The sequence below is a fragment of the Anomaloglossus baeobatrachus genome, chromosome 11, assembly GCF_048569485.1.
Source record: "Anomaloglossus baeobatrachus isolate aAnoBae1 chromosome 11, aAnoBae1.hap1, whole genome shotgun sequence".
Taxonomy (NCBI): domain Eukaryota; kingdom Metazoa; phylum Chordata; class Amphibia; order Anura; family Aromobatidae; genus Anomaloglossus; species Anomaloglossus baeobatrachus.
Window position 1 is genome coordinate 18,677,747 of NC_134363.1, and position 19,073 is coordinate 18,696,819.

At 41.7% G+C, this 19,073-nt stretch overlaps 1 protein-coding gene across 1 annotated transcript in view; it reads right to left on the reverse strand.

Moving 5' to 3' along the window:
• Nucleotides 1-951: 951 nt before the first annotated feature.
• LOC142256374 (uncharacterized) overlaps nucleotides 952-19,073 on the reverse strand; it is a 63,719-nt gene continuing 45,597 nt past the window's right edge. The window contains exons 2-5 of the mRNA XM_075328013.1: nucleotides 10,285-10,401; nucleotides 6,883-7,032; nucleotides 5,428-5,568; nucleotides 952-1,418 (exon numbers count right to left, since the gene is read on the reverse strand). Of these exons, the coding sequence (XP_075184128.1) occupies nucleotides 1,231-1,418; nucleotides 5,428-5,568; nucleotides 6,883-7,032; nucleotides 10,285-10,401 (596 nt within the window). The 3' untranslated portion in view covers nucleotides 952-1,230. The remainder of the gene's footprint in view (nucleotides 1,419-5,427; nucleotides 5,569-6,882; nucleotides 7,033-10,284; nucleotides 10,402-19,073) is intronic.

Consider the following 19,073-nt stretch of genomic DNA (forward strand, 5'->3'; position numbering starts at 1 on the left):
CCTAGGGTCAGAGTTCGCGGGCCACAGATCTCAACATATACAGTACCGGGAGTGGACTTCCCTGTTCCAAGTGGAGTTGTCCCATTGAAAACACAAACAATGAGTGCAGGAGGAAAGGACCCCTGTTTGCTACACCAGGATGTGGGACCAGAAAACACCCACCGGATGCGACCGGTCACTGGCGATTTGGTTTGCCACTGGACTTTGTGTGCAACTCATTAGAACCTTGAGTACACCATTCCTCCCCGGTCAGACCCTGCACGTCATTTTCCATAATCATCAGGCCCCGGGACGACATCTCCCCTACCCGTGGAGGGGATTCCATCCTGCTGCCCCGCTCCATCAGCCTCGGGCGTCCCATCACAAGGCAGCGTCGGTGTTACCAACTCTCACTGTAACCCATGGGTGGCGTCACTGACAAAGACTATATCCCCTGTAAATACCCCCTTTTCCGACGGTTGTGAGGACGGACGGCTGTACGAGCCCGGGTCCGGCTACCACTCGAGCCGCAGTAACGAACCCGGATCCGAGCAGCCCCTGCAGCGGCCCGGCCCCCCGTCCACAACAAAAGCCCATACCTTAATCCTATAGAAATGAGGAAGGATGTGAAGTTAACAATTCATGGGAGAAAATCACCAACATAACATAAGGAAAGCTTTTTGTAGGGAAGGATCGACTAAAATTCCTCCATCCGATGTGCCACCAACAATTTACGTAACTATCTTTAAGTAATTATTATAGTAATGAGTCTTGCATTACTGTAATATTTGCTTAAAAATATTTACGTAAATTGTTGGTGGCACATCGGACGGAGGAATTTTAGTCGATGAAGATGTGAAGATGTGTGAAGATGTGGTTTAGCTTTTGATCAAATATATTCAGACATCTGAAAAATTTCGAAGGCTTTACTAATTTTCAAGAATCACTGTACAAGACACTGATTTCCTTATGGTCAATAAATTTATTTTTCATTATCTTGAACTAATTATATATTATTATAATATTATTGATTTGATTTGCAAACCTAGAGAAAATATACATAAAAATTGAACAGCATAGATTTAGAAGATGATTATTATGTGTCTTCTATTCTTGGAAATTTTCCAGCCAAGTATTTGCTGGCAATAAAAGTCTCACAAATGAGAATAAAGGAACAACATAAAAGTTTTGTCTCATGGAAATATTTTTCACTCTTTCCTTGGCTTCATTCATCCAGAAATCGTTAATAGATTAGAAGAACCATTTCAGCAGTAGAAGACACGCAACGGCCGGAGTCAGGAGGACTTTATGGACACTTGTGCCACCAGAGCAAGTAAATGTAATTTGCATAGTGACTCCGGTAACATCAAAATTCTGGGTTCCAAGATCACACAAACTCTTTGTTGCGCATCCTCGAATACCTAAAAGAGGGACGAGACCTGCAAAGAAATCACGACACATTTTTAAAAAATCACTTAATTTAAAAGTTTTGCAGCAATAAAATGTTTTGCGTAAAATATACGTGGCATTGCGGAAGAGTGAACCCAAACTGTAAAAATCAGGGTTTGTACCAAACACTGGGTATCTGGGGCTCGTACCCGAGCACAGACTTAAAAAAAGCCTGTGTCCGAGTTTGAAAGGGTGCAGCACAGTTAATGAACTAACTTTTTTACATGCAGATGCTGACTGTAGGCTGCTGTGAACAATAAACATAAAAAATGATATGATCTCCATCCTGCTTTTGACTACCAGCACAGGTAAAACAGTCAGCTTTGGGCTACAACCCTCAGCTATCTGCTTTACCTTAACTTGTTATCAACAATAGAAAGAATCCCATGTCATATTCTTAAAATATTTATTTAAGTAATTAAAAAAAAACAAAGTGAGGTCCTCCCCTATTTTTGATAACTAGCTAAGGTAAGGCAGACAGCTGGGGGCTGGAATTATCAGGGTTGGAAGTCCCATGGGTATTTGGCTCTTCCCAGTCTAAAAATACCAGTCCGAAGCCACCCCAGAAGTGGTGCATCCATTAGATAATCAAATTCTGGCGCTTCACCTTGACTCTTCCCGATTTCACTGGTGCAGTGACAATCAGGGTAATATCTTTGGGGTTAATGTCAGCTGTGAATTAACAGAGGCATCAAGCTCTGGATTTAGTAATGTAAAGAGGTCTTTTAGACACCCCAATACTAACCCAGCAAGTATAAATTTAAAAAATACACAGGGGGGGAAAAAAAAACTTTATTTTGAATAAAGACACACTCCCTCGTTCAAAAATGTATTACTTCAAAATAAAACCTGGAGGTTTCAATGTAATTTAACGAGTGATGTCCCACAATGCCCATTGATTCCTATGGTGCATCGTTCTAACATATTTCTTAGAAGGAGGCTCCAGAGATCACTGCTGATCAGCGGCAGGCCTGGAACTGCTCACGCTCATGAGAAATTCTGAACATGTCACTGACCAGGAGTAACCGCTAGAGCCTCATTGGGAGAAAGTCCTCAGATCAAAGCTCCATTGGAATCATTGGGCATCATGGGCTATAACTACCTTCCCACTTTTCCTGTAAAATAGGTAAAACATAAAGCTTCATCTATGAAAACCATCTAACAGATGAACTAGACAACCTCTCTGCAATCATCGGAGAAGACCCCATTGTGGGTATTAACCCTAGAACGCTTACCTGGCGCCTCGCAGGCCTGCTAAGTTACTTGTTTTCTATGTAGATTTCTATGGTTGCACGTTCTAGGGTTAAGAAAACTATTTTTTGGGATCTGCAGAAGGGTTTGGGGACATATATACACAATTCTAGTATTCTAGAATGTAAAAGAGGCCTTAATGGTAGTGATCATATTTTATGGGTACATTTTATGGGTATTTTTGGTATTTTATGGGTATTTTATGGTATTTTATGGGTATTTTATGGGTAAAACCTGGCGACAGGTTCCCATTAATATATCCACTTCCATTAAGTATTAATTTCCTATTTCTGAGAACCATAACTTTTATACTTTTCCATCAATTTTGCCATATGAGGGCTTGTTTTTGCGAGACAAGTTGTATTTTTGAAAGAAATCATTAGTTTTACCATATAGGGTACTGTAAAATTGGAAAAAAATTCCAAGTGCGGTGAAATTGCAAAAAAAAGTTCAATTGGACAATTGCATTTGGGATAGTTTATTCACTGTTTTAACTATGTGGTAAAACCGATGTATGCATACGATGCCGCATGTCGGTACATTTTCATAGATATCAAACATGAATAGTTTTACTTTTATCTAAGGGGTTAAAAAAAATCTGAAGTTTCTCCCAAAAAAAAAAATTATACTTTTGCCGCCAATGTTTGAGACCCGTAGCGTTCTCATTTTTTAGCATCTGGGGCTCTGTGATGGCTTATTTTTTAACCTTTATGTGGAATTTTAATTATACCCATTTTATGCAGATGCTACTTTTCGATCTTTTTGATCTCCTATTAATGCATTTTTCAAAAAATTTATGACAACCAAAAAAACCATAACTTTGGCATTTGGAATGTTTTTCTCGCTACGCTGTGCAACGATTAGATTCATTGATTGTCTATTTTGATAGATCGAGCTTTTCCAAATGTGATGATGCCAAATATGTGTATATTTTTTTTAACTCTTTTATTTTCAATGGGATGAATGGGGGAGTGATTTGAACTTTTATTTATTTATTTTCATATTTAAAAAAAAAAAAATAATTAAATATTCTTTTATTTTACTAGTTCCCCTAGGGGATGTTATCACTGCAGTGTCTTGTCTAATTGCCTGTGGATGTCTGTTGATCACAGCTGCAAAGCTCTGATCAGCAGAAGTGCTTATTTCCTGTCAATGCTGGCGCTCTGTCAGCTGGGACAGGAAATACATCATGATAGCGCCAGGGGTTGCCACATGACCCATCGCTACCATGTCAACCATTGGCTGCCTGTGATCGAGTCACAGGGCCTCCGATTGTGGCGGGGAATGGTGCGTTCCTCACCACAGACATTTAAATCATGCTGTCACATTTTGACAGCGCATTCTAAAGGGTTATGTAACACCTGCCTTGAACCACAGACTCAAACTGGCTGTCAAAGACAGGCTAGAGGAGAGCCACTCCCAAAGCAGGACCCCGAGAACCCTGAAATCTTTTAACCCCTATACAGGGATTTGGATTTAATGCAGGGCCCCAGAGATGACCTGTGGAAGTCTGGAGTCCAGATGAGAGTAGTAGTCAGGCAGGGTCAAACCAGGAGATGCAGAGACCTGTGGAAGTCTGGAGTCCAGATGAGAGTAGTGGTCAAGCAGGGTCAAACCAAGAGATACAGAACAGGGACAAAATTGGTAGACAAGAACGTAGTCAGGAAACCAGGCAGAGGTCAAATCCGGATCTGGCAATGAGGTACAAAAACGGCAGACAGAAGGGTAGTCAGAGAACAAGCAGAGGTCAAAACAGAGGGATCGCTATTCAGAACAGAGCAAGAACCAGAAAGCAGGAATACACTATCTCTGGCAGTGACCAGCAGACAAGAGGGGTATTAGAAGGGTGTGGTGCCTTCCCATTGGCTTTAGCTGAATGGTGGTAATTTCAGCTGGAAGACGCACACCACCTACAGTCAGCCAGTGGAACTGCAGATCCCAGGGAAAACCAGCTGAGTGGATGAGTGAAGCCTGTGCCCACCAGAGCCACAGGCATCGACTTCTTTCATATCACCAGAGACTTCTATAGGAAATCGGGGATCATCGCCGCGCTGGTCACCATTCAATCCAAAGAATTATTAGTCCAAGTCATTTATTTGGGAACATTAACAAAGTCTACGCGTTTCAGGGGTCTCTGCCCCCTTCCTCAGGACAATGTAAAGATAATGACATAGGAGATCTCCTATGTCATTATCTTTACATTGTCCTGAGAAAGGGGGCAGAGACCCCTGAAACGTGTAGACTTTGTTAATGTTCCCAAATAAATGACTTGGAATAATAATTCTTTGGATTGAATGGTGACCAGCGCGGCAATGATCCCCGATTTCCTATAGAAGTCTCTGCATCCATTTTACGGGTCCGCAGCTGTCTCCTCTAGCATTTATGCTTCAATAGGTGTTGTGACTTCTCACAAAATCTATAGGTGAGTGCACCCTATTAATCCGTTCACTGTTTTTATCAGTTAAGACCCTATGCGCCTTTTCTTTCCTCCACAGTCCTTGATCTCCTATCACCAGGACAGTCCATGGCGGGATAACAGCATTGCTTGGTGATCAAAGCAGAAGTCACAGGAGTGGACTCTGGTGGGGACATGACAGGTTAACATGCGCGGGTGAATCGCATACCCGCATCCAGCAGTTATTACCCCAACATGACCAAGGACTTACAGTTACGTCCTTGGTCGTAGGGTTAAGATATCTTAATAGTTTTACTTGGTATTGTGCAAAAGCAAAGAACAAGTTTTGTTACCTGTTGATTGTGTTGACTGGAGAAGACACATATTCTCATTCCCGCTGCACTGCATAGTGTTTGAAGAGGTACACGAGGCAGAGGATGTAGTTATGCAGGAAGAACAGACTTTACCATTGAGGGTAGAGTCTACTGACGGTACTGGAATTTATCAAGAACAAAAAAAGAAGAGCGTAAACCAGAGACTTTGAGATGTACAAAAATATTCTTTTCCTAACTTATACCCTATAGTGTTTTTTATGTATGAGCCTATGAGGAACATTTACCATCCAGCCTACTCTATGTGAAATAGCTTAGAATAAGAGGACTGGGGATTAAGTGCTCAGAGTCATGAACATAGCTCAAAATAACCAATGCACATACAACCTTCTTGCAAACAGTAGAAAAGTTTTATTAAGGACATAAATTACAGCAAGAGGTAAAACGCAATGCATAAAATACTTAGTAATATTCAGGTATACTTAGGAAGTCCCTGAAGAAAAACAAAGGTCAAAATACAAAAATGGATGAGAAAGATGATGCAAATTCAAATGGGCACTAGTGAATCAATCGAATAGTAACCTGTAAAACCCCAAATCTCATATCAAGCTAATAGGCCAAAAGAATCCCCTATACAAACAGATAGAAGTAAATACATTAATCAATAAACATGTTAACATAAGGGTATCTCCAAACGGACCATGATGCAGATGTCTATCCTATACCACCATGAACCTAGGCCTATCAGACCATAGTATTCCGGGGATAATACCCCTAGACAAAAGTGCCAAACATATACAAAGAAAACTCACCCATTTCGGTAAGATGCCCAGTGTAACGTGCCCCGACGTGCACGTTTCGTGGTATTCCTCGGGGAGGCCGTAGTGTACTGTGTGTGGCATTTACCAGGTTTAAAAATGTGAAATAGGTTGTCATTTCTTTTAACGCAACTTAAAGGACTTTTCCCAAAATATCTTCTAATAACTTTTCCAAAAGATAGATGATGTTTTTGATTATTTATGACCCCCCACCATGACCTTCATCAGTCACAAGAATGGAGGTATGAAAAAACAGTGTAATCATGTATCAGACTATGAGGAACATTCATCATCCAACCTTCTCTTCCTCCCTTAGCTTGAACTAATTGAAGAGTCTTCCCCCCAAAATAAGTTCTTATCACTTTCCTTGGTATCAGTGATGTGTTTCATAACTTATAACCCCCCCAGTGGGGCCTCCATTGATCACAAAAATGGAGTTTTAAAAAACATACTAATAATTTTTATAGACCATACCCTGTACTGTTTCATTATTTATTTTTGTAAGTTCATATTGGATTTGAATATTTTATATTAATTTATCCTGCATTAAATTTGTGTCTGTTCGTAATTTTGACCAATGTCAATTGGGCACATATTTTATTACCAATATGGGCTAGGAGAACATGAATAAAAACCAAAAATGAAACAGATGACTTACATGATGGAATTGTAGGAGTGCAGTTGTCAGTGTTGCAACATGAAATGGCGGTCCACATTCTCCCTTGTTGTGTGTTCATGCTGCCCGTAACGCCGCATTGTGAAGAAGAAGGCATGCATGTCCTTATGGAAACCGGAGATAGAGATCCCTCTACAAATATAAACATTTATTTCTTATGAAAATTAAAAGTCAATTGGAAATGGATTTTGTACAGTGGTAAGACATAACGGATTTTGCAAGGTAGGCATGATTTGGCAATTTTCTGGATTTTAGAACTTTTTCAGAGACCATTAATTTATCACAAGCCTTGAGTTATTTTTGGGCTGGGGGTGCTCCCAATAAGCATGGGTCTCCCCAGCCTGAGAATACCAGCCACCAGCTGTCATTCTTTATCATGGCTCAGGATCAAAATTAGGGAGAATTGCACTTTGTTTTTTTAATTAGTTATTAATTTATTTATTTAAATAATAATAATGAAGAACTGCATGCAGTTCCTCTTATTTTGAGACACAGCCACGATAAGTGTACGGCTGGGTGCTGCAGCCTGTGGCCGTGGCTATAGCTGTGCTGGTATCAATACAGGGGGGACTCTACGCCATTTTTTTTTTATTTATTTATCACCAGTATAAGGTCAGACAGCGTTTTTGATTCCAACCAATCACAGATGATTTCTCAGAGGGTGGGAGCGTGGTACAGTGGCAGCCAATCAGAGATACCGGTGGGCGGAGATAGCAGCAAAAAATCATTAGGGATAATTATTGGACCCAGAAGTAGCGCTGCATCTGTGGGAGACTCCGTAAGTATGTACTGCTTTAACCCTTTTGTTTCCTTTTTTTACAGTGGCCAATCAAAGGAATGCTAATACATGACATGGCTGTGATGGGCAGAGAGAGGATGGTTTTTGCTATCCGAACATATACCGATCCTTGGCAAGATTGCCGACTTTTGCGGTAAATGATCGGATGTCCAATCACGATCCGGTCAACGATTTTAACATTTTCCAATGTTTGCCGTTCAGGGTTGCTCATCTCTTGTGATATATTAGACTTGTTATGAGATCATGGTGGCATGTTAACCCATTAACGACCGCAGGCCTTACTGGTATGTTGTAAGCCATATAGTTGTAATCACCTGCAGCTGGTGAGGGCAGCCCCTCAGTGATTTCTGCACATTTCTGATTTGAACAGCTTACATGTGTGCCTTGCAGGCACGGGTGGATCCACGAGCCCCACGTGCCTGTTAACCCCTTAAATTGCGCTGTCAAAATGTGGCAGTGCAATTTAAATGCCCACTGCAGTAAATCTCCTGTTACCCAGCTCCATCGGTGGTGCCATGACATGATCACTGTGGGTCGATAGTTGTCATGGTAGCATAGGGTCATGTGATGACTCCTGTAGCTCACATGACTCACTTCCTGTTTCAGCCAGCCGAGTGCTGCCTGTTTCAAGACATGCAAATCAAAAGAGTCCGTGGAGCCTCTGTTAGGAGTCTCGACACAGAAACTAGCCAGATATCCCTCCGGGAAGGACCTAGCCAAGGAGTGGCTCTTTTTAGGAGACCACCATAACCACCATATTAAGTGGCCCTTTTAGTCAATATCCAACTTTTTGACAAGTTTAAAGATATGACAAGGGAAATACCAAGGCCAGGTATCCATCCACAGACAACTGTTTCGGGGTATTGCCCCACATCAGTGTGGAGTAAGATTCTGGCCAGGTGGGAGCAATGCCTAGTAGACCAACAAGACAAAACAATCACTGATCTCGGGGAGACCAGACAGAGAAAACACTGCCGGCAGCCAACAAAGGCACTCAATACAGTGAATTCCTAGGTGCATTGCCCCCTGGGAAATATGCATACTTCGGGGCCCTATAGCGACATACTTGCCGACTGTAGTTCCAGCTTTGTTATACACATACATTCACTATGGCGATTTATATATCGGCAATTTTATTCATTATTTTTTATTTTCCTAAATATATATATATTTTTTTTTTCACGATAAATCCAACTATTGTGGAGTTTCTTCCAGCTCCAGTAATGAAATCCCTCCTTCACTTGCGCACCTGCGATGGTTCAGGGTGGAATCACAGGTCGGGCGACTTCTCACTGAGTCCAGCACTTGCTTCACCAGCACCTCGGGTTTTTTTACACAATATTTCACTTAATTTATTTTTCCTTCCTCTTTCCAAACCCCCCCTCCCCTTTTTTTTCTCTTAGGGAGGTTGTATGCGTTTGACACGATCTTTTAGTAAAACTCTTCTATTATAATGTATTAGGTCATGTTTATTTTTAAATGTATAGATTCCCGCTGATTTTTTTCAAAGGGGTGGGTCATGACGTCATCTCTATGATATATAATGCTGTATAGGGTTTCTGTACAGCAGATTTGATGTTCTTTGCCAGCTTGTCCTGAGGAAGAGAGCCGAGTCTCCTGAAACGCGTTGACCTGTGCACTAAATAAAGCAACATTAATCTGAAACCTTCATGATCTGTCGGTCATTGGCGCGGCTTTGAAACCCATCTCTACCACTCTGTGTTATCACAATGAGAGAGCAAACAGAGACATGGTCAGGTATTGGTCCAAGGTCAGAAGCCAGGAGGTAACGACAAGAACAGAGAGCCGGCAGAGATGTGGTCAGGTAATGGTCCGAGGTCAGAAGCCAGGAGGTAACGACAAGAACAGAGCCGGCAGAAATGTGGTCAGGTAATGGTCCGAGGTCAGAAGCCAGCAGGTAATGAAAAGAACAGAGAGCTGGCAGAGATGTGGTCAGGTAATGGTCCGAGGTCTGAAGCCAGGAGGTAACGACAAGAACAGAGCCGGCAGAGATGTGGTCAGGTAATGATCCAAGGTCAGAATCCAGGAGGTAATGACAAGAATAGAGAGCCGGCAGAGACAGGTCATAAACAGTCTGGGGTCGAAAAGCCTAGATTTGAACACAAGCACAAACATAAGCCAAGAGCACAACTGCAGAACCAGATAGTACGACTGGCAAGGTTCTGGGAGAGCATGCTCAGTAATGAAACAGAACACTTACCAGGAACATGGAACACCTGAGTAAGCACCTCCCAGAACCAGCATAGAAACCAGTGCTGTCAAACAACCTGTCAGCAAGTGCTCAAAGAAACACAGTAGAGCATCTCTAAATGCAAAATGTTCTGCACAAAGCAAACATGTCACTGTCAGCTCCCTAGTTGAGGAAGGCGTGGCAGAGCATCATCAGTGGGCAAGATGCTCTGCACAGTGGAACCATGACAAGTATACTAGGAGATCATGCTGTTCAAGTCTAAATGAAATTCAAATAATTGTATCCAATGATCTCTTGTTAATCAGAGAGAAACAGAACCTAAAGGAAATCATAAAACTACAAAATATCATATATAAAGCATCATATAACTCACGATAAATGGTTTGTGATGATATGGATGCACATTGATAGCCGGAATCACAAGTAACGCTGGGTCCTGTGCATTGCGAGGAAGTCAACGATGAACACGAGGTGCACAAGAGCGCGGAACCTACAAGGGAGTCAATACAGTCAGCGCAATCACCACTTATTTCCATGTACATTAGCTCTATTGTGAAATTGTTACACAGATTATGTAGTAAGAAAGTTTTTTGTAAATTCATAGAAAAAAACTCACCAAAAATAAAGTCAACAGCCATAAACTGGTCAGATAGTGGCAAAAGCACATGCAAGATGCATACGGCCCCCCATGATAAAGGTTGGAAGATCACAGGTGCAGAATGCCTATAAAACAACCTAGGTGCTGGGCAGCCCGCCTGACCTAATAGAAGGGCGTGATCAATAGGCTTTGCCTGGACACTGTGCATTGCACGTATCTGTGTGACTGACGCCCTATATTAGATCTTATTTGTGTGCAGTTTTTTGCCAGCAACCTCCCCCTCCTGTTATAATAGGCTGGGGGTGGTTGTTTTATAGGCATTCTGCACCTGTGATCTTCCAACCTTTATCATGGGGGGCCGTATGCATCTTGCATTTGCTTTTGCCACTATCTGACCAGTTTATGGCTGTTGGCTTTATTTTTGGTGAGTTTTTTTCTATGAATTTATACTAAATGTCCTATGATGAGCTTTTTTTAAGAAAGTTTTTTGCTTCAGAAATTTATTTTTGAAAAAATGTAAATGAGATTAGGATTAGCTTGAAAACGATGATTAATTTAAAAACATTATACTTAGTCAACAGTATTGTCATATATATATATATATATATATATATATATACACACACCATATTGTATATATTTTCTATAAATATATATCACAAATAAAAATAATAGGCCCTGTACTTTGTAGTAATAACTTATATTAAAAATAATTTTCTAGAATATCAAATTATATATATATAAATTCAAAATTACAAAAAATACACACATATATATATATATATATATATATATATATATATATATATATATATATGTGTATATATATATTTTTTTTGTAATTTTGAATTTATATATATATTTAATTTGATATTCTAGAAAATTATTTTTAATATAAGTTATTACTACAAAATGCAGGGCCTATTATTTTTATTTGTGTTATATATTTATAGAAAATATATACAATATGGTGTGTGTGTGTATTTATATATATATATATATATATATATATATATATATATATATAAAAATATGCGTTTTATTCATTTTAGTATATAATATTGCATATTTAGAAAATAGAAAAATAATGGAGCATATATATATACACACACACACATACATATAGAAATAATATGTATATATCTAACTGATAATAAATTATAATAAATCTAAGTTTAAAAATATTATAATGTAAAATTAATTTATATACGCATATATACACACTTAAAAAAAAAAAGTATATTATATATATATATAATTTAGATATATGTATATTGTTTACATATATATACAGTATATACACAGTATATACACAGTGCCTTGCGAAAGTATTTGGCCCCCTTGACTTTGTCAACCTTTATCCACAATTCAGGCTTCAAACATAAAGATACAAAAAATTAAATGAATGGCGAAGAATCAACAACAAGTGGGACACAATTATGAAGTTGATCGAAATATTTTGCTTATTTTAAACATTTTAAAAAAATAAAAAACTGAAAATTGGGTCGTGCAATATTATTCATCCCCTTTAAGTTAATACTTTCTAGCGCCACCTTTTGCTGTGATTACAGCACAAGTCATTTGGGGTATGTGTCTATCAGTTTTGTACATAGAGAGACTGAAATTCTTGCCCATTTTTCCTTTGTAAAAAGCTGGAGCTGAGTGAGGTTGGATGGAGGCGTTTGTGAACAGCAGTTTCCAGCTCTTTCCACAGATTCTCAATTGGGTTCAGGTCTGGACTGTGACTTGGCCATTCTAACACCGGGATACGTTTATTTGTGAATCATTCCATTGTAGATTTTGCTTTATGTTTGGGATCATAGACTCCCACCTCAGCTGTAGATCTCTGCAGTTCATCCAGAGTGATCATGGGCCTCTTGGCTGCATCTCTGATCAGTCTTCTCCTTGTTTGAGATGAAAGTTTGGATGGACGGCCGGGTCTTGGTAGATTTGCAGTGGTATGATGCTCCTTCCATTTCAATATGATCGCTTACACAGTGCTTCTTGGGATATTTAAAGTTTTGGAAATCTTTTTTAACCAAATCTGGCTTTAAACTTCTCCACAACAGTATCACGGACCTGCCTGTTGTGTTCCTTGGTCTTCATGATGCTCTCTGCGCTTTACACAGAACACTGAGACTATCACAGAGCAGGTGCATTTATACGGAGACCTGATTACACACAAGGGCTTATATTTATCATCATCAGTCATTTAGGACAACATTGGATCATTCAGAGACCCTCAATCAACTTCTGGAGTGAGTTTGCTGCACTGAAAGTAAAGGGGATGAATAATATTGCATGCCCCAATTTTCAGTCTTTTATTTTTAAAAAATGTTTAAAATAAGCAAAACATTTAGTTCAACTTCACAATTGTGTCCACTTTTTGTTGATTCTTTAACATTAATTTAAATTTGTTTATCTTTATGTTTGAAGCCGGAAATGTGGGAAAAGGTCGATTTGGAGCAGTGTGCAGACTGACTCAGTGGACAGAATTGGCTGAAAATTGGTATGTATGCTATCCAAGGCATGGGGAAATGGAAGGAATCTTAAAAAAAATTATGCCAAAACTTTGCTGAGACAGATGATGACACGTTTTGAGGCAACAGGGTTACTGAGTGGTCAGCCAGGGCGCGGGCAACCACCGGTAAGCAGAGAGGTTGTGGAGGACATTGCCACTGCCGTCGTGGAACAACCCTGCCGGGAACAGCAGTGCACGCAGTGTTTCCAGGCAATTGGGGCTCCCGTACTGCACAGTGTGCAAAGTTTTCCATGCCCTGGCTGAACACTCAGTAACCCTGTTGCCTCAAAATTGAAATTACATTTTTTTAATATTTTTTTTTAGTAAAAACATACCCATTTTCTGTCAATTCTGTCCACTGAGTCAGTCTGCACACGGCTCCAAACACCTTAGGTTATTTTATGGCCACCTTGTATATATAATTTATTTCCATTTTTTATTTTTGTTTGCCGTATTATTTTTTATTAGTTTTTTTTTTTTTTAAATATCTACTATTATATCAGTATAATACTAAAATCACTAATACATCAATAAAAAGAAATCTTGAAACTTACTTTTTGCTGAAAGAGCTAAGAGGAGGCAAAGAATTCCAATTAGGGAGCTCATTTTTGTGGAGGTCTTTAGAAATCCTAGTTGCACTTCATATTTATACTTTTTTTGAGGAAGGGTAGGGAAGGGGAGTAAGGATTTAAAAAAAATCAACATTTGCTCACTAAGAACTGGAACTGCAAGTTTAGGTACCGCCCATGTTATTTCTTGAAAAAGGGAAAGGTTTCCATTGTACAGAATTTCTAAAATATTTCTTCCTGAAATTCTTTGTTTGTTGAGAATTTGCATAAAAATCAAACCAAGAGGATTTTTTTTAGATTATTTTTGTATTACTTTTTTGATGAGTATTATGCTGATGGTTCCTCTTCTTCCATATGACTAGATGTTTCCTGATGAGCACACACATGATCTATACATTTTCAGCTTTACTGTGTAGACTAGAACAGAATCTATTGGGTGCCCAATTTCCTTGGAAAAGGGCGTGTGCTTGGAAGCTATTTCCTTTGTAGCCCAGTACTCTGCAGTTGGTCGGAATGTTGGTGTGTCCTGGACAATCTTTCATTGTTGCTATGGCAACGCTGCCTCGTCTACCAATATCTAAGAGAGCATAACTCATAACAGTGTGCCTCCCCCGTGCCAGTGTCGCGGGCGGAGGGGCCGCGCTCGCTACGCTCGGGTCCGGGGCTTTCTGCTGCTCGATGGCTCGAGCGGTGGGCCGGACCCGGGGACTCGAGCAGCGCTTCTCACCACGAGTGAAAAGGGATGGTTGGGAGGTTGGGTGGTTTTTGGGGAGATAGTTCGTGATGCCACCCACGGGTTGTGGTGATAATGGGCACCACCGCTGCTGGTGACGGGGATCCCGGGAGCGATGGTAGGGAGCAGCTAGGATGTTGTCCCCCCTCCGTGGGTAGGGGTTGGTGATCCCGGGGCCCGGTGAGGTGACGGGGAGGCAGGTGGGCCGGGGTGCAGGGTCGCAGGGCACCGGATGGCACTGTTGTACTCACTCAGGCACAAAGTCACAAAGTCCTTGGTAAACCAAACGGCTGGATGGACGGGTCCCGCAGCCGGCTGCAGTGTCTTTGCTCTCCCCGGACAGGTTGATGGTGGCTGTCTTTCCCTGCACCAATGTAGATGTACTGACTCCGATGGTTTCCCACTGGTAGTCCACTCCCCGGCGTGTATGGACCGAAGGAGCACGTTTGCCCGCAGGCACTGGCCCTTGGATCTCTAGCCTATGGCGGTGGCTTTTTATCCTCACTGTGTGGACTGTTGCCTTCTGTCGGGTCTTGGGTGTGAGGGAACCCCTAGGGTCCCGGTCACTATCGGATTTGACCTTTTCGGCGGCTCCTAGCCTGGTCGGGGTCTGATGGCCCAGCCTTTGTGCTTGGTTCAGATCTGCTCCCCGGTTCGGTACCGGCGGGCCACCGCCCGTCCCCGGTCCTATGGTTCCGCTGACCTGCGCCAACTCCTGCAGACGGCCACCACCATCTGCCGACCTTGCGGTATGTGTCTGGGCTCCTACCCAGACACCGACAGTTTTCACTCCTCACACTTCAAACTCCAAAACTGATCTCTTCCTTTTCCCGCCTCCAGACCTGTGAACTCCTCGGTGGGTGGGGCCAACCTCCTGGCTCCGCCCCACCTGGTGTGGACATCAAGACTGGAGGGTGGCAACAACTGAATAGGATAACTGAAGTGAGCACTAATATATATATTATGAGTGCAAGCCAAAAAATACATACTATATAAGAATAAGGCTGCACATCAAACTTAGATAATGGTATAATGCCTCAAGCATATGGAAAAATATTGGAATATACAATGAAAAATGCTACTTGCTAATTTGAACATGTGAATAATGAATTGCATACCTGCCATGAATATTAGGAAAAAGGAGATATTTAGCAATCGCATTGATCAATGTAACTGAGCCCCAAAGCCTCGTCAAGGCATATCTCTATATTGGGGTCCCTAGCTCTGTGACCCTAACTGTGTGTCATCTCATTGCAATTAAAAACTGCTATGGGTGGAGAGGGGTAACTAAGGACTTTCTTATATAGGAGATGGAAAAAACATGGCCGAAAGGGGCGGAGCTGTGTTCACATTCAGAAAAAAACTACATATAACTGAATAGGATAACTGAAGTGAGCACTAATATATATATTTTTGGAGGGTGGCAACAAGGAATTTGTTTGACTGTTGTTGCTTAACCAGGGGAGGGGGTGTGTGTGATGTTGTGTTTGTGACTACCTGGCTAGTCCAGGGCGTCACACCAGCAGCTGAGCTGCTCGGATCTGGATCCGCGGTGGCTCGAGGGTCTCCGGACTTCTGGGGGTTGTACGGCCACTCAAATAAAGGGGGATATTTACAGGGGATTATAGAGTTCGTGACGCCACCCGTGGTGTGTGGTAATTAGGAGTACCACCGCTGCAGTGTGGCGTACCCGGGGACGATGGAATGGGGCAGCTAGGTGTCGTGACCCTCCACGGGTATGGGGAATACCCCGGGACTTAGTGATGGTGAAAGGGATTGCCGTTGGATGCAAAAGGTTCACTTGCGTACTCACTCAGTCCTTTAAGCTAACACCGACAACTGGATAAACCATAGTTCTGGATACCGCTGCCGCTGAGGAGAGCTTAGCTCAGGTCCAATCCCTAATGGTGCTGCCTGGTGATCCGTGACCTGCCTCCTGGCACTAAGTTTACTTCTCTGTTGGTCCTGGTAGTATGAAACCTGCCGGGTCCCGCTCCCCACTATGGCTAAGTGTGGGAGCTTGCTCTCAGGGTTCACGCTTCGGATTTTCTGGACCGTTTTGAGTGGAAAGTCCTATCCCCCTTGTTGCACTAGTACCCCAATTTTGGAGTGGGTGGGAACGGCTCTTGAAGACGCTGTTCTCCTTGGGTAAATTATCGGGTTGCCTGAAGCTACTCCCCGACCTAGGGTCCACGTCGTGCCTTGGTGTCAGCCCGGTGATGGTGCAAAAATTAATGAATGTAAGCTCGCATCACCAATTACGTGCTCAGGAGAAAAATATATATAAGTAGAGAAGTACTCCGGCACTCATAAAACACCTCAATAAGAAAACCAGAGAAAAATAGATGTGTTCTTGTTTTATTTTTATTCCATAATTGTTATAACAGAGTCCGAAAAATATATATATGACGTTTCGGCCCCTGGCCAAAATCGGACCATCAGATGGACTGACAATAGAAATGAGGTTTTGGTTCACAAGAATATATCAATCGAAACCTGTAATGAGGTTGGTAATATAAACGGATCTGTGAAGCGGTAAGGGATAGATCACATGACTATGAATTGATACAGCCTGCAATGAACCTGTGAAGGGGTGTATACATCAGAAATGAAGGGGGACCATGGATCACAATATATAAATGTTAAATAGGGTTCTGGTGCCCAAGATACTTGGATAAACTATCATCACACTGCAGGATTAATAAAGTAATTTTTTTTCTATATTAATCTGTTTGGAGTAAGGAAATCGGACAAACTGTTCCTATTAAGTGTAGTGATATGATATGGCTGGAGGGAGGAATTAGTCCCAAAATGAAGAGGTCTTATGCCATAGTGTCAGGGAGAGTGTCATGGCAGGATTCTCCATGATACCCTCCCTGACACTATGGCATAAGACCTCTTCATTTTGGGACTAATTCCTCCCTCCAGCCATCTTTTGTGAACCGAAACCTTATTTCTATTGTCAGTCCATCTGATGGTCCGATTTTGACAAAGGCCAGGGGCCGAAATGTCATATATATATTTTTCGTTTCGGTACAACAATTATTGAATAAAAATAAAACAAGAATATATCTATTTTTCTCTGGTTTTCTTATTGGGGTGTTTTATGCGTGCCGGAGTACTTCTCTACTTACGGTGATGGTGCAAGGCCGCCGGCTGTCCTCCTCAACAGATCCATGTCCCTTGCCACAATCCCCTGCTCCTTTAGGCCCAGACCACCGTCTGCCACCTAGATTGCTTCCCAAGAGCCCTGCTCCTGACCTCCTCTCATTTTCACTTCTCCAGCTCAACTCTCTCCTTCTGACACCCCTGACCTCCCTTTCCAACCCCCCAGGTGGGCGACTCTATTCCACTCAAGCCGTCCACTAGTGTGTCTGGTGGGTGTGGTGCAGAGGGTTTCTAGGATTTGATTAGCTGATGTAGGCAACACCATATGGTTAGGGACCCTAAACCAAGAAGGAGGTGGATATTGAACGGGAGGGCAGATTGTGCAATACCCTGTGATGACCTGATAGTCCAGGGGCATCACAACAGCGGCATAACTTTGCTATTTGCTTGAACTTTCAATCTTCAGTAGTGTAAAACTACCTTAAACCCCTTCACCTCCAGGCGATTTTCCATTTTTCAGGGGGGTTTTTTTGCTCACCTTCTTCCGAGAGCCGTAACTTTTTAATTTTTTTGTCAATCTTGAAATACAAAGGCTTGTTTTTTGTGAGAGGAGTAGTTCTTTTAAAGTAAATCATAAGTTTTACCATATAGTGTACTGCAAAACGGCAAAAAAATTCCAAGTGAGGAAAAATTGCAAAAAAAAAAGTGTGATTCAGGGTATTTTATATAGTAAAACTGATGTGTCAGTGTGATAACTCAGATCAGTTTGAGTTCTTAGACACCAAACATGTATAGGTTTACGTTTCTCTAAGGCGTTAAAAAAAAAATCAGAAACTTTTTTTGTTGTACTAGTCCCCCTAGGGGACTATAAGGATCAGCAGTCTGATTGTTTGTTCATTTCTGCTGATGAGAGCTGCACAGCTCTGATCAGCAGAAATACAGCGTTCCTGTTACACCCAATGCTCTGTCGGCTCTAACAGGAACTACATCATGATAGCAACAGGAGTCATCACATGACCAGTCGCTACCATTGCAACCATAAGCTCCCTGTGATCGCAACATGAGGCCTCCGATGACAGTGGGTAAAGGTGCGTTCCCTCATGGCCATTTAAATTGCACTGTCACATTTTGACAACACGATCTAAAGTTTTAACAGACATGGGTGAATTGAGGATCCACCCGTGCCTGTTAGCAGCACATGTCTGCTGTTCAAATCAGATAACATGTACAGGGATCTCCACGGGCTCACAGCAGCAGCCGGCGGCGATTACCCCAACATGATTTGGGATGTACCGTTACATCCTTGGCTGTAACGGGGTTAATGTGTGTTTTAGCAGATTCCTTACCTATCTGCACATAGTTTCCCCTAGTCCCTGTTTCTGGAGCTTCGGTATAAGGCTATTATGTGGTAAAGTATGAAATTACTTTGCAGAGTCCAGATAAATTGTATCAGCCGCATTACCAACATCCAGATTTGCACTTACGGCTCTAGGAAGAGGGAGAGCAAAAAAAACAAAACGGAATATCGCCCAGATATAAAGGGGTTAAAAAAATGTTCTTTGCTAATAGTACAGTCTCTAAATGGGCTATAGTTAGCAGTGGGGGCCACAGGGACCTGTACCGGGAGCAGTGG